We start from the raw sequence: 15,383 nt of genomic DNA on the forward strand, positions 1-15,383 counted from the left end.
TTCAGCTTGCCTTCTGCCTTCCTCACTGGTGGCGTGAACTTCATTCATTCTAGTTTGGAACCATAACCAGAAGACTAACTGAAAACAAACAAAAAAACAAACAAACAAAAAAAAGACGACAACTAACTGAATTCAGAAATGCTAAAATTCTGAGCGCTCCTCTTAAAGTTTATCAAGCCTTTGGGTACTGGAAGACCAAGGTGAGTAATCTTTCATATTCTTAACCTAGTTTTAAAAAAGTATCTAAGTAGGGACGCCTGGGTGGCTCAGTTGGTTGGACGACTGCCTTCGGCTCAGGTCATGATCCTGGAGTCCCGAGATCGAGTCCCGCATCGGGCTCCCAGCTCCATGGGGAGTCTGCTTCTCTCTCTGACCACCTTCTCGTTCATGCTCTGTCTCTCTCTCAAGTAAATAAATAAAATCTTTTTTTTTTCAAGATTTTATTTATTTATTTGAATAAAATCTTTTAAAAAAAAAGTATCTAAGTAGGGGATGGATAGAAGAGATAGACAAGTGAACAGATTCAAGGACACATAGAAAATAAAATTATCGAATTTGGTTAAGCGATTAGATCTTTGGTATTAAAAAGACATCAAAGGCCACTTCTCATTTTCCATCCTATGCAATGGTGTGATTATATATACTGCTTCCTGACCAAAGGTATGCATTAAAGTTGTAGAAGTATATGGTAAATGCACAAAAACAGGTCAGAACTTAAGAATATTACTTTATTGTGGATCAGATAGTTAAGTGTCGGCCTTTGGCTCAGGTCATGATCCTGGGATCCTGGAATCGAGTCCCACATTGGGCTCCCTGCTCCTTTGGGATCCTGTTTCTCCCTTTGCCTCTGCCTCTCTCTCATGAATAAATAAAATTTAAAAACATATATATTACAGTAAGATCATAGCTATCAAACAACATAGTTGCCACTCTTGGGAAAACTCCTATTTCGATACCAAGGGAACCCTGAAGTGGAGAGAGGTAAAAATACTGAGGTCTTTGATGGAAACTATCACAGCACAATCCAAGATGAGCAGGTAGTAATCTTCCTAAATGGAAAACCTTATGATAGTAAAAATTGTCACGTAGTTATAACAAACATGGCTAACTGAGCTTGTTGGCATTGACTGAATTCTGTGGCAGCTTAACACACACCCAGCTCAGTAGTAGGGACCTCCGGCTTCAAGCAGAGGGTACCTCAGAGGAGATTGTGTGATCACTGAACATGCTCTGAGCTGGGGAAAAAGCAGGAGTGCATTTGCACCAATCTCTTTGATCAATTCCGGGTTTTTGTTTTGTTTTGTTTTGTTTGTTGAGAGAGAAAAAGAGTTGGGGAGTGGGAGAAAATCTTAAGCCAAGATCCAAGCTCAGTGCAGTCTCACCGCACTGAGCCAAAATCAAGTCTGGATGCTTAACTGACTGAACCAACTGAGGCACCCCTCACCAATTCCCTTTCTAAGTGTGTGCGCAGGGATTACACACTCATTCATGGGCACTTACAAATAGCTTGCATAGCTTCCTGAAGGAGTCAGTCTGGGGAAGAGGCCAATATTTGTACTTCGCGTAGCTTAACACTGAAGGTATCCCTAAGTGCTGTGAAGGAGACACTGAGAAAGCCAGCCAGACACTGCCCAGCCAAGCATCTCTCAGGGAAGAGTAACTTCTAGTGTTGCTTCCACAGGAGGACATTCCTAAAACCGAGATGATGCCTCAGCTGTTACGTCATCATTCGGTTAAGTCCCCTCCTTCTGATTCCATGTGAGTGTGCATATGGAAGATGCTTTTGGTTTTGTTCACAAGCGTTATCTTCAGTACACAGCGCAGTACCTGGCATGTGATATTGATGCACTCTAGAAGAATTCCTCCTTCTCATAATACCATAAACTGGTCTTATACAGAACAATTGTTGCCAACCTGATTTGATTTCTCATGGTATAGTTACAAACTGGTATTCCAGTTTTAAGTTTCATGAACTTCATTCATTGGAGTCCAAATGCAAGCTGAGCCTAAAGGGTCAAGACCCTCAACTTCATTAAATTTATTAAGGAAAACTGCCACACCATGGTTCTGCCCTGGTGCCAAAGAATACTCACTTGGTCGAAGAAACAGAAAGGGGCCCATCTTATTTCTGAAGGAACTGCACCCTTCCCTGTCCTCTGGCCCTGCAGAAGCAGGTGGCTAGAGCCAGAGCAGGGGAGATTAGAAGACTTCTTAGCTTTTAGTATGATGATGCTTCTATGGGAAGAATGTTCTGATGTCAAAGCCTACTCATAATAGGTTTCTATTATGAGATTCTTTGGAGGAATGAAAGCAATGAATCTTGCTTCAAAATCAGTTTCCCCCAGTCTTGTCTGAAAAGGGACACTTTTCCACCAACGCATTTCCCAACTCTCATTAGAAAAGTAAGTCCATTTCTACCCATTAGGGGAAGAGCTGAGTGCATTTTTAGAAACAGCCATTCACAAGTTTTAAGAGGCCAACTGCAAAAGGAGTCAAGCAACAAATAATGACCACAATAAAGAGAGGCGGCTCAAAGTGGCAGTGTCACAACTGGCCCTACCATTTATTGATTTGTAATCTTCAACATGATTCCCCCTCCATCATTCTGGGCTCCTGGGTGGCTTAGTTATGTGCCTGCCTTTGGCTCAGGTCATGATCCTGGGGTCCTGGGCTTAAGCCCCACATCAGGCTCCTTACTTAGCGTGGAGTTTGCTTCTCCCTCAGCCCCTCACACCCTGCTTGTGCATGCGCGCTCTCACAGTCTTCAACTGAAAACCATCTGTAATTATGAAATATGTAGATATTGAATGAACTTGATTACTTTTAAAAACAACAGAACTAAGTTTTTCCCAAATATTTTTATTTACCACATTCTTCACATATCCAGTATCTTGCCATTTTATGTATGTAGATTTTAAGACAGTGCATACTGAACAAAGTGACAGTACCAGTGATTAGACACACAGGGCAGGGTGTTAGGGAGAAGGGGTGGTTCCTGTATAGAAATTCTGGAAAACAGCAACAGGACTGCATCAGAAAAGACATCTTTAATTATAGGAAAACCTTTAAAACCACCACAGATGTCCATGACCTCTGCTATGCTCAGAACACGATGGATTTCAAAGCACAAGCTGGACAAGCGTAGACACAGGAAGGAAGCTGCCACATGGCCCAAAGGGCAGAGCCGTGGCTGGAGCTGCAGCGCTCTTCTCACTCAAGAATTGGCACATCTGCACACGGGAATCCAAACTGTATCCCTATGCGACTGCATGCACAAACTGCCTCAAGTCTCAGAACCAGGAGGGAGCACACCCGCCCCCTCACTGAAACAAACGGACCCCAAACGGACCCCACAGCAAGGAGATTACCTGCTAGTGTCACATCAGCACTCCCTTGGCAGTGCTAGTAGAAATAAGGAAGAAAACATTTGGGGAAGAAAAAGGAATACAGAAGAGGCAATCTTAGTTGTTGTTTTTTTTTTTTAAACTACATCACTTCTGAGATTTTTCTCAGATCCAAATTAACTATTAAAAAGTCTTTATGCTTTACAGAAAAACAAAGTGGGAACTTGATTGAAAGGATTTCATAGATTATATAGGCTACAGCTTTCCAGTTTTTATCATTATTGATGTTCAAGCAGGCATTAAATTTAGGGTGAGAAAGAGCAGACCAAGCAAGAAGGACTCCATTCTCCCCCTTTCGACCAGAGTTGAAATTGTGTTTTACCTCCTTTATAAACTGAGTTCCAAAATTCTATTACCTGATAGAAACTTTAGTGATGTTAGAAACTACTCAAATTCTTATATAAGCTTTACTAGTAATACTCATTTTATTCCTCAGAACCTTTATGTTCCAGTTTCTTCAATTTCTGAGCCATAAACATAAAGCCTTGAGACAAGATATGCAAAAGTGTCCAAGACAGAGCTGTCTCTGTAGTATTTATGCACACACATACGAACTGTTCATAAAGACTACATAAGTCACATAAAGTTTTGCACAAGGTTAGCAAGCAAGTCCATTACACATTATTAACCAAAGTGTGAACTATCTTCCATTAAGAATTTTGCCTTTCAAGACTAGAAGCTTTCTTTACACAGGCAAAAGTTAATGCCTCATTGGTTTCCTTCCTCTCCACAAATTCTAAAATTTAACTATAAAGTATACACACTATTTCTAACACTTAAATACCTAGGTAAAAGCAGACGTGCTTTTCTTTTTAAAATACTAAGCAGCTAAATCTGAAAGTAATTTCAGAGGTGGAAACACGGAGGTGGAAACAAGAAATCTTGTTAAGGGGCGCCTGGGTGGCTCAGTGGGTTAAGCCTCTGCCTTTGGATCAGGTCATGATCCCAGGGTTCTGGAATCAAGCCCTGCATCAGGCTCTCTGCTCAGCAGGGAGCCTGGTTCCTCCTCTCTGTCTCTGCCTGCCTCTCTGCCTACTTGTGATCTCTGTCAAATAAATAAATAAAATCGTTTAAAAAAAGAAAGAAAAGAAAAATCGTGTTAAATTCTTGTCAGTCCTGTTACAGGAGTGCTTCTATCAGTCAAGGTGACAACGGGGATTCACATTGTCATTGAGTCTATTTAAAAGCACATACTCTCAGGAGTGTGCAGCATTTGAAACATTCACATTTTTGAAAGATTCCAACGAGTTAACAAGGATTCAGGTTTAGAATTTATAGAAGGTAAGAAGATACTGAGGCCCACTTTCGGCCAGGGCTAGTGTTTTGCAACAACCCTATGAGGTAGTTACTGCCCCCATTTTACAGATGAGGGAAACTGTGGCTCTGATAAACAAGGCAACTGTGCCTACTGCCACACTGCTTAGTAAGTATGAGGCTATCTGAAACACCAGTGCATGCCTTTTTTGCTGTGCCATTGGTTTTCTGACTGGTATCTGGGGGTAGGAGAAAATGGGTGTCCCAAACAACAGGACTCCAGCCCTGCATCCCAATCTCAACCAGAAGCAGTTCTATTCTATCTGTTTTGCATGCTGGGCTTAAGTGTAACAATTTTTTTTATAGTTTCATAACTAAAACACACTCCATCAGGCCACCTGGTTACTACAATTGTTATTAGTTTACCTTCATTATTTTTCCCTTACAAAATAATGAGCTTTGTCAAAATTACTCATGACCACATAAAACATCTTTTTGCATAGAAGACTTTAACAGTTCATAAATTACATCTTTGTAGGTACACAGCCCACATGACAAACCTTTTTAGATACATAATGTTCTATTAGGCCTGTCCACTCTTCAAGCCAAGTATGATTTTAAAATTCAATGAAAACCGCCTACACAAAATCAATGACTTGTGCAACAATCTGTGCTTCCAATTATAGACTATTTACACACTGTACCCTGTTAAGCTGCCAATGTCACCTACTTTTACCCTACAGCTAAAAGGAAAAGGCATTTCCCCCACTCCTCATGCTTCCAAAATCAAAAAGTAGTTACTGAAAGGTTAAAAGCAGCCTGAATTTTCTAATTAAATTCTATCATAAAGCAAGCAACTTCACTTATTAGGCAACTGTAGGAGGTTGATCCACCAAAAACAACTCCATTTTCCTTCACTATCCAGGACTGAGAATGAAAGCATCTAACAGATTTTAAAATTAAGTTTGAGATATTGTTGTTGCCTTGGAGGAAACATCCACAATTATGGCTACTATCATTAATACTTCTTATAGGAAAGGAGTTTTAAAAGCTTTCCTTTTCAAAATAAGAAAGTATCACCCTGGGGCACCTGGGTGGCTCAGTGGGTTAAGCCTCTGCCTTCGGCTCAGGTCATGATCCCAGGGTCCTGGGATCGAGCCCCACATCAGGCTCTCTGCTCTGCAGGGAGCCTGCTTCCTCCTCTCTCTCTGCCTGCCTCTCTGCCTATTTGTGATCTCTGTCAGATAAAGAAAGAAAAAAATCTTTAAAAAAACAAAAAGAAAAGAAAAGAAAGAATCATCCTATAAGCAAAAGAGGAAAAGTCAGTAAATCTTCCTAAAACATAACAGAAGTTTTATTTAGGAGTGTAGATAGTGGTTTAAGTAAAATGACTTTTGCTATGAGCAGCTAGCAGTCCATGGCTATCAAACTAGTTTGTCACAGAAAGTAGCTCTTCCTTTACACATTTGTGAAAATTTCTTAGGGCAGTCTTAAGGTCTAAGGGTTCTAAAGAACCCTTAGTTTTAAGTATCCTTTGTTGTCACTTCAAGGTCTTGGGCAGGGGGGAAAAAAAACTAGTAAAGGGAAGATGAAATCATGCTAAAAAAAAAAAAAAGGCAAATCAACAACAACAAAAAACCCACCAGCCTTAATCAATCCAATAAATGCAATATTCAGAATTGATAGAGAGCAACAAAAATCAAATAGCAATGAAGAGTCCAACATTTACAGCACTTAACAGAAATACAGATTTGAGGGTTTCATTCTCTCCCTTCAGGTGATGACTCACTCATGAACAAATCTTACACCAATCTGGTTTTCTTAACTCCCTCAATATATTTAAAATGTAGTCATAAATTCAAGTGAATTAGAGCACCTGGGTGGCTCAGTGGGTTAAGTCTCTGCCTTCAACTCAGGTCATGATCCCAGGGTCCTGGGATCGAGCCCCACATTAGGCTCTCTGCTCAGCAGGGAGCCTGCTTCCCTTTCTCTCTCTGCCTGCCTCTCTGCCTACTTGTGATTTCTGTCAGTCAAATAAATAAATAAAATCTTCTAAAAAAATTTCAAATGACTGATTCATTTTAACTTGAAAAAAAAAAAATACCAACATTTACAAGATGTCGTATAAAGCAGTCTCATTTGGAGGTTATGGCTCCCTGCTGGGAGACAGTTACTGCTGGGAATGTGTGAAAACCTCCTGTCACAGTCAGGAGCCTATCTGTTAAAGCTGGGTTTGATGTTTGAAAATTGCCCCAACTCATCTGCATCAAAGGTACTGAAGAAAATGGGTAATGAGGCTGGGTACTTGTGGTACAAATTAAGTTGTGACTAAGAAACTCCATTCTCCTTATGACACTCAAACTGACTTTAAAACAATTCTAAAAAGATGTCCCACAACTTTCTGGATAGAAGTAGGGCTATTAGAATACCAACACAGCCTCTCAGGTTGGCTGCTCCAAATAAAAATCACCTTTTGGGTAATTCTTAAGTCTCAGTTGTTTGAGTGGAAGATTCAACTCCATGGTCTATGATCCCATTCAATGCTTGGTCTTGACAAACATAATCACACCCCATACAGACAAAATAATTCCTGCACACCACACTGTATTAGCAATGAGCATCTTATAACAAGGAGACATCACATAATAGAGTACATTTTCTTGAAAATGATAACATATTAATTTGTTTCAGCTGAAGTATACATACTACCATTAAAAGTGTAATAATTGAGCACTGCAGAAGCCAGCTTCTGGATCTTTAAAAATCACTTTAATATTAATGGAATTTGATTAATACTTCTATGTTACAGACTTACTAGTCTGCCAACTATTTCAAGTCAGTATTTATTAAACAATAAGTATACCAAAGAGTACTTCTAAATAACTTCCCGAAAGTTATTACCTTAATAGCGTTTACAACCAAAAAAAGTTATCTTCCACATTAAGTTCCACGATAAAATAATTTAAACATATGACTGACTCAGCAAGTCTTTTTTAAAAATTATTTTGGAAGATGTAAAAGGAAGTGTCTTTTCTTTGTCCTGTGCCACTTCTCTCTTCTTCCCTTCCTACTTCTTTCTGTTCCCTCAATATGTAAGATTTCAGATACAAACTCAAGAATTCAAGGTGAAAGGTGTAATTTTGCTTCACAGAAATCATGACCTACACTTCATAGAGAAAACAAGGTAAAAACTGAGTAGACCGAACTTTTTAAAAAAACAAAAACAAAAACGAATAGGAGGCATAACAAGATTATCTTTGGAAACTAGAGATTTTCACTCTACTAGAAATAGCAAAATGCTCCACATTATTTTCTTTCCTTTCCCAGGTACATAGTTAATTAGCATACATTCCAACAGTGTGCCTGAAAAAAATTTCTAAGCCCCAAATATTTAAATTATTTCTTCGTTAAGTGTTTTGGCTAAGTCAGTGGCCAAGGACACATGGGGGTTTAGTCATGATGTTTAGATGGGAGTCAAAAACAAAACCCAGCAAAAATTGGTCACTGTTGTCAGCTGTAAGTCTCCCTTCTCCCAAAAAGGTTAAAAAAAAAAAAAAAAAAAAAGTCCTGCTTTAAGTGCACAAGATTCCAGTAAACTTGCAGTATCTCAGCTGACCTAGGAACGGAGCAAGCCATCTGTAAAGCGCGCAGTGATCCAAATACCACAGGTAACGTCAGTAACGACTGGAAACAGATGCTGGCCCCAAATCAGGCAGAATACCCATCTTCAGTATCAAGGAATGAAACGAAGTCCAAGCTTCTAAAACACATAACGACAAGTCCAGGAACGTGGCCGGATATAATCCAGAAATGTGGGCTTCAATGGGGAAAGAAGAATGGAAGAGTAGTTTATTTTCACACATGTGTGCACAAGGTGTCAGGGTAGACAGGGATGCGTTCATTTTATACGTTGTGTACCTCTACAATGCCTCCCATCATTTCAGTAACCTTTAAGCTATAAGCAGCTTGCTAATTCAAAAGATGTTCATTATTTTTATCTGTAACACAGATTATAGTGCTTTAGAAGTTTTACAGAAAGCTTCTGAAGTCCAGTAAATTCTATACAATTACCTGGACTTCCGACCAAATTCCAAACAGGCACTACCTCTCTGCTGGATCTTGCATTTTATTTTAGCACAGACCTATGGTTTGTTGCCTAACATCTAAACTGTGGTAGGGTAAAGATGATAAAATATATACACAAATTACTATAATACAAGGTTTAGAATAACTAAATTATCTAAATGAGAACACATGAAGCATTATTAAAGTTCACCAACAGGAAAAGCCTGGAGCAAGAATCTGAAAAAGCTGGAAGATGCTGCATCCGAAGTGGATTTTGAGAAATTAAAATCTGACAAGTGGACTCGATGTGCAGATCACCAAAGACAGCCCAAAGCAGCTAGTTCAGATGCACAAAGGGGGGATAAATAGGAAAGGAGGAGGCATGAGGGCAGCATAAGAAAAACAGCAGGAGAAGGATAAACAGCAGGAGCAGCTTTGGGAAAGAAACATTAATTTGTCTATAGGTGTCGTCTTCAGTTACAGGTACCTGTGAGAAATAGTCAGAAATACCAAGAAGGTGCCCCCTAAATATTTGGGAGTTATCAGTATGCAACTAGAAGTGAAAGATTTAAAAATGAGACTCTTATACAGTTACAAACAACCACACCACCAAAGGTCAAGGGAAATGGGATCTTAGACATAGGAGTATAGCTGGACATTTTCACAAAGAGTTTATTACTCTAGGAAGGAAGAGGGAAGAAATACATGTATTTGTAGGTGGTGGCAGAGGGGGCATATACATGCCACTGAGAAGGCCCTGCAGAACACCTACATTTTCAGGACACAGGAAGGAAATGAGAAGACCCTTTAAAACAAAACAAAACAAGAAACAGTGAAAAAGAAAAAAGAGAAAGAGAGAACCAAGAACTAGGAACATTCAATGTAAAGAAAACCAAAGAGAAGAATAATCTCAAAGCCAGTACAGTAAGATCAGATAATAATCTAATCCTTTTACTCTTTATTTACCTCCCCTTAGCATTAATTCAGCATCATTTCCACTACTCTTCTTCTTAATACTGCCCACGAAGCCTCACAATCAGGGGACAAAAACTTTACTTTTCCATTCCAGCCTAACCGAAGACTCACATTTTTTAGAGGACAGTGCTGACGTGCATACCACTCTTGGGAATAAAGGCACAGGATGACACCATGGCCCGCGAAAAGGGAAGTCCACATCATAACATTCCAAATTGGCCTTTTCCGACTGTCGTTGACAATGAAGTTGAAAGCCACTAAAGTTAGAATGATAAAAAATATAGTTATCACAACATCATCTATCGGGAAACAAGGGGCCTCAGACACGTGCTGTAATCATGTTGTTATCACAATGAGCATCAACTATGGGTATACAGGTTTTATTCTGGCTACTAGTACTGTAAGTAAAAATGAAGCTTCAGGGCACCTAGGGGGCTCAGTGGGTTAAAGCCTCTGCCTTTGGCTCGGGTCATGGTCCCAGGGTCCTGGGACCAAGCCCCATGTGGGGCTCTCTGCTCGGTGGGGAGCTTGCTTGCTTCCTCCTCTCTCTCTCTTTGCCTACTTGTGATCTCTGTCTGTCAAATAAATAAATAAAATCTTTAAAAATAATTAAAAATTTTTTAAAACTGAAGCTTCAAGTGTTGAAATTTATTAATCAGTGATTAACAAGAAATCAGAGAATATTCAGAGCAGGTGAAAATGTATTTCATGGAATCATTCATATTTGAACTTGTCCTTCCCTCCACGCACCCAAACAAGGGTCCATGTTTTTCTGGGGTGAACACTAACAGAGTGTGAAACTTGTTTATAGTCTTCATGATCTCCCAAATCAGTGTTATCATTAGTCTTCAAGAGCCTTCAAAATCCAAGTACACTTAAGTGTATGTCTCTTCTTCAAAGAATGAGTGCCGTGCAACAGAGCGTGGTTAATTACTCAAAGTCAATGCTGTGACTGTCTGATAAACACTGCCTTGAAATGCTGTTGCTATGATCTAGTTGTCCACCCCGCCTTAGACGTCATCGTCTACTTTTCTTTCAGCGCGACCCTCAGTACTCTCAGGAGGCCAAGATACTTACTTCCAAAGAACATGAAGAGCACGAAAAGCACTGGATAGAAAAAGTTCAAGCAAATAGCCAGGGCATACTCATGGACTACAGCAGACACAGCAAAGACAGCTAACATGGCAGCCGACTTGAACCTCTTGGTGAAAAACTAGGGTAAAAGGAGAATATGAAAAAGCAATTTTTTAAAAAGTAATTAAGCCCAAAGTAGACACAGCCGACCCTTGAATAACACAGGTTTGAACTGCATGGGGCCACTTATTCAGTTAATAGAGCACAGTACAACTGGAGAAGGGATGTGCTATGCTAAGTGCTGTGAAGTGTGTAAACCTGGTGATTCACAGACCTGTACCCCTGAGGCTAATAATACATTATATGTTAATAAAAAATAAAAAATTATTTAAAAATACAGCACAGTACAGTAAATGTGTTTCTCCTTATCATATTCTTATCAACATTTTCTTTTCCCTAGCTTACTTTATTCTAAATATATAGTATATAATACACAAATGCATGTTAACCAACTGTTTTATCTTATCAGTAAGGTTTCCAGGCAAAAGTTTTGGGAGACTCAAAAAATTACATACAGATTTTCCCCCTGCATGGGAGGGTCAGCACGCCTGCCCCACTTGTTGTTCAAGAGTCAACTGTATATACGACTTATAATTATCACATGCTAAAGGCACCTATTTTATTATGTTTATATTTGACTTTTCCAATCTATTCCTTGGGTTAATCCAAATGTAGTAAATAGGGGCGCCTGGGTGGCTCAGTGGATTCAAGTCCTGCTTTCGGCTCGGGTCATGATCCCAGGGTCCTGGGATCGAGCCCCACATCGGGCTCTCTGCTCAGCAGGGAGCCTGTTCCCCGCCCCCCCCCCCCACCGCCTGCGCTCTGCCTACTTGTGATCTCTGTCAAATAAATAAAATCTTAAAAAAAAAAAAAAACGTAGTAAATAATTACCAAAAAAAATCTATGCTTAAAATCCTTATTATACTAAAATGAGGCACTGTCAAAATCATTCATGTTGGAAAAATTGGGCATATTTTTAAAAACCTACCTGTAACCTGTATTTGTAAATCATTACAGTAGACAAAACATAGTTTTCATATATAAATGGACACATCAAATCTCAACCTTTAGAGTAACACGGTATGGTAGAAAAGGCATACATCCTCTCCATCTGCACTACAGACCTTTAAGTGACACCACATTTATGAATGAAAGAACGCTTGACCACAGCACTATCTGCACCATGTCATGCATCACTTGGCCAAATAGTGACTTAATAACCAAAACCCGCAATCCAGAGATACCAGGGATCATCAATCATGACAGTCATCAGTCTACGTAACATTCCATTCTAAAGAATATCTCAAAGACACGTATCACCAATGGAGACATATAAATCCAAACTAAGTAGTTCCCTACTTTAGCAGAGAAACACACACACACACACACACACACACACACACACCCCTAGACAGAGATTATTTACTAGCAATGAGATTCGTAAGAAATGATGTTACCAATAGATCATTTCACCTTCTCTAGATGCCTCCATGCATTCTTACTTCATAATTGTGTAAAATAAATCCAGAGCACAACTGTGGTATTAGATCTCATCACTGTTCATACTGGTCTCTAAGCAGTACTGTCCAAAGCGTCAGCTGTCTTAAGACATAAATGGCCCACAGAGAAATGAAGACCACTTCTAGCTGCAGAATAATACTTTCTGGAGGAGCGCCTAAGTGGCTCAGTGGGTTAAAGCCTCTGCCTTCGGCTCAGGTCGTGATCCCAGGGTCCTGGGATCAAGCCCCACATCGCAGGGAGCCTGCTTCCTCCCCCTCTCTCTGCCTACTTGTGATTTCTATCAAATAAATAAGTAAGGGCGCCTGGGTGGCTCAGTGGGTTAAGCCATGGCCTTCAGCTCAGGTCATGATCCCAGAGACCTGGGATCGAGTCCCGCATCAGGCTCTCTGCTCAGCGAGGAGCCTGCTTCCTCCTCTCTCTCTCTCTGCCTGTCTCTCTGCCTACTTGTGATCTCTCTCTGTCAAATAAATAAATTCTATAAATAAATAAATAAATAAGAAAAATCTTTAAAAAATTAAAAAAAAAAAGCTTTCTGGAAAAGGATCTTTATTTCTTTCACATCAAATGTATCTTGCCACTAACCCAGAGAAAGTCCTTGTAAGCATAGTAATACAACCAGTCATGAACCACAACATTCCAGGTCCTGTAATAGTTAGCATATGATGTGGAGTTCCACCAATCCTGAGGAAAAAAAAGCAAAGATTTAGAACTACACACACACACCAAAGCAAAACCCCCTGAATATTCCTAAAGAACATACATACACAAAATAATATCCAGAATGTGTTATGACAATTTGTTAGTCTATACACTGATGTCAGAAAAATCTTGAAAGACATTTTGGTTATTAGTGCTCAATATACGAATTTTAGTTCCATATATGATGAAGTCCCTAACTTCACTTTGTCCCATTATCAAAAAAGTTATGACGGAAGATACAGAACATAGAGAATCATTAAATCTAAGGTTCACCTAAATAGTGATCAGTATATCCCCTTACGCTGCTAAAACATAGGGAGAGAATTCTAAGAACTGCCCCACTGGTACCATAAATGACAAAATTTACATTGTACAAGGAGTAAGACAATGGTTACCTGTAACATATCCCTCCTTATCTTAGTATCAGACCCATGGAATCAGACAGATGTTGCAACCCACACCCCCATTTCTCGGAGGAAGGAGTGCAAGGCTCTGGGTATTACCAGAACCACCACAAACAAAACCCTAGAGGGCTTTACGCAGCATTGCAGAACACTATGAACACCCCGGTTCATCTAGAGCTTAATTCCAACTGTGTGAGAATACTATTTAAGTATAATTAATGTCTTCAAAATAAAGGAGGGAAAAGTTATTTCCTTTATGAACTATTCAACAGTCTTAAATAATTTGCTAAGATCACTCCTACAGCACCAGACAGTCAATTTCAAAAGAATGATCTGCAAAATCTCATGATGCCCTCTGAACACACACCTTCCCACCAATACAGGATCCAACAGAAACCATATGCTTTTTTAAGAGAACAGATATTAGGGGCGCCTGGGTGGCTCAGTGGGTTAAAGCCTCTGCCTTCGGCTCAGGTCATGATCCCAGCTGGGATCGAGCCCCACGTCCGCCTCTCTGCTCAGCAGGGAGCCTGCTTCCCTTCCTCTCTCTGTCTGCCTCTCTGCCTACTTGTGATCTCTGTCAAATAAATAAATAAAATCTTTTAAAAAAAAAAAAGACAAGAGAACAGATATTAGGGTAGAAGATAAGGCTGTGAGTCTGTGCTAAGTATATCAACATCAGAATCTCAGAATTAATAAAAGAACTTCACAATGTTTATGCTAAAAAGCTAGTAGCCAACGCTGTTCCAATACTCAACAATGAGAATGTTAAGTGCACAAATAAAGTGTGAAAAGAAAGGAGTCCAAGTATTTACCTTATAAAACATCCTGTCACCAAAGCGTAACATCTCAGCAAAGGCATTTAGCCAACAGTGTAAAAAGGCAAAAAACGTGAGGAACAGTACCAGCACACCTAAAAATAAGATTAACGATATTAAGAGTCTTTTCCAAATAGCTCACGCAAAGCAGTTAATTTTATGTCATGATGTTCCTAAGAGCTAGAATTATTCTGTAAAATAAAAGTTACTGTTCTAGCTTACCAAGTCAAGAAATGACACCATGTTCTTTTGGAAAGTTTTTTCATTTTAGAAAGCATTAAATTCCTGCCAAGTGGGTTTATAGGTAACAAATGACCCAGCCTGTTTTTAATAGAAATGCCTGGATATATGGCTTAATGTGGTACCCAAAGCCCTTTAACATATGACCCTCATGCATTCCTCTAAACGAGGTGCTGAGAACTGTGGGAGATTTTGCCCCCTAGAGAACATCTGACAATTCTGCAGACACTTTTCGTTGTCACAATTCAAGGGGTAAGGGTCGTACTACTGGTATCTAGTTTTTAGAGGAAGGATATTGCTAAATATCCTATAATGCACAAGACAGCCTCCAAATGTCCAGTGGCAAGGTTACCTTATCTCTGACTCTATTCCCAGTGTTGTAAACATCGTCCATACCTGGACTTCTGCCATTCTGAAATACTCCATGCCTTCGCTTCCATCCACTACCTAGAAGCACGTTTCCACTACTTCTCTGCCAAACACCTACTTCTCAATACCCAATATTAAATGTCATGTCCAATATGATACAAAGTTCATTAGCACTTTGCTTATCTTACTTACTACACTACATTGCAAAAGAGCCATTTTTATGCCCATCTCTTATGCATTAGACAATATGGGAAAGACTAGCTCATTGTTAAAACACAATCCCTGATCTCAAGGAATTTGTAGCCTAGTGAAGAAGATATGTATTTAATACAAATTCTGTTAAAGGGACAGATAAAATAATTTATTAGAGTCAATTTGAGGGGGGGCAATCAGGAAGGGTTACCTAAGAGTCTGGGATGGAGGTTAAGGAAGAAAGAAGGTAATAGAAAACATGACAAACATCTGACAGGTAGAGAAAAGAGAGTAAGTAAAGGAAACTG

General features: G+C 39.6%; 1 protein-coding gene across 8 annotated transcripts in view; it reads right to left on the reverse strand.

Annotated features, from left to right (window-relative positions):
- Window positions 1-7,242: 7,242 nt before the first annotated feature.
- SOAT1 (sterol O-acyltransferase 1) overlaps window positions 7,243-15,383 on the reverse strand; it is a 73,064-nt gene continuing 64,923 nt past the window's right edge. For all 8 annotated transcript variants that reach the window (XM_032317827.1, XM_032317831.1, XM_032317832.1 and 5 more), the window contains 5 exons: window positions 14,272-14,369; window positions 12,936-13,034; window positions 10,776-10,911; window positions 9,810-9,955; window positions 7,243-8,475 (listed from right to left, as the gene is read on the reverse strand). In XM_032317827.1, the coding sequence (XP_032173718.1) occupies window positions 8,419-8,475; window positions 9,810-9,955; window positions 10,776-10,911; window positions 12,936-13,034; window positions 14,272-14,369 (536 nt within the window). In that variant the 3' untranslated portion in view covers window positions 7,243-8,418. The remainder of the gene's footprint in view (window positions 8,476-9,809; window positions 9,956-10,775; window positions 10,912-12,935; window positions 13,035-14,271; window positions 14,370-15,383) is intronic.

Source organism: Mustela erminea, chromosome 17 (genome assembly GCF_009829155.1).
Source record: "Mustela erminea isolate mMusErm1 chromosome 17, mMusErm1.Pri, whole genome shotgun sequence".
NCBI lineage: Eukaryota > Metazoa > Chordata > Mammalia > Carnivora > Mustelidae > Mustela > Mustela erminea.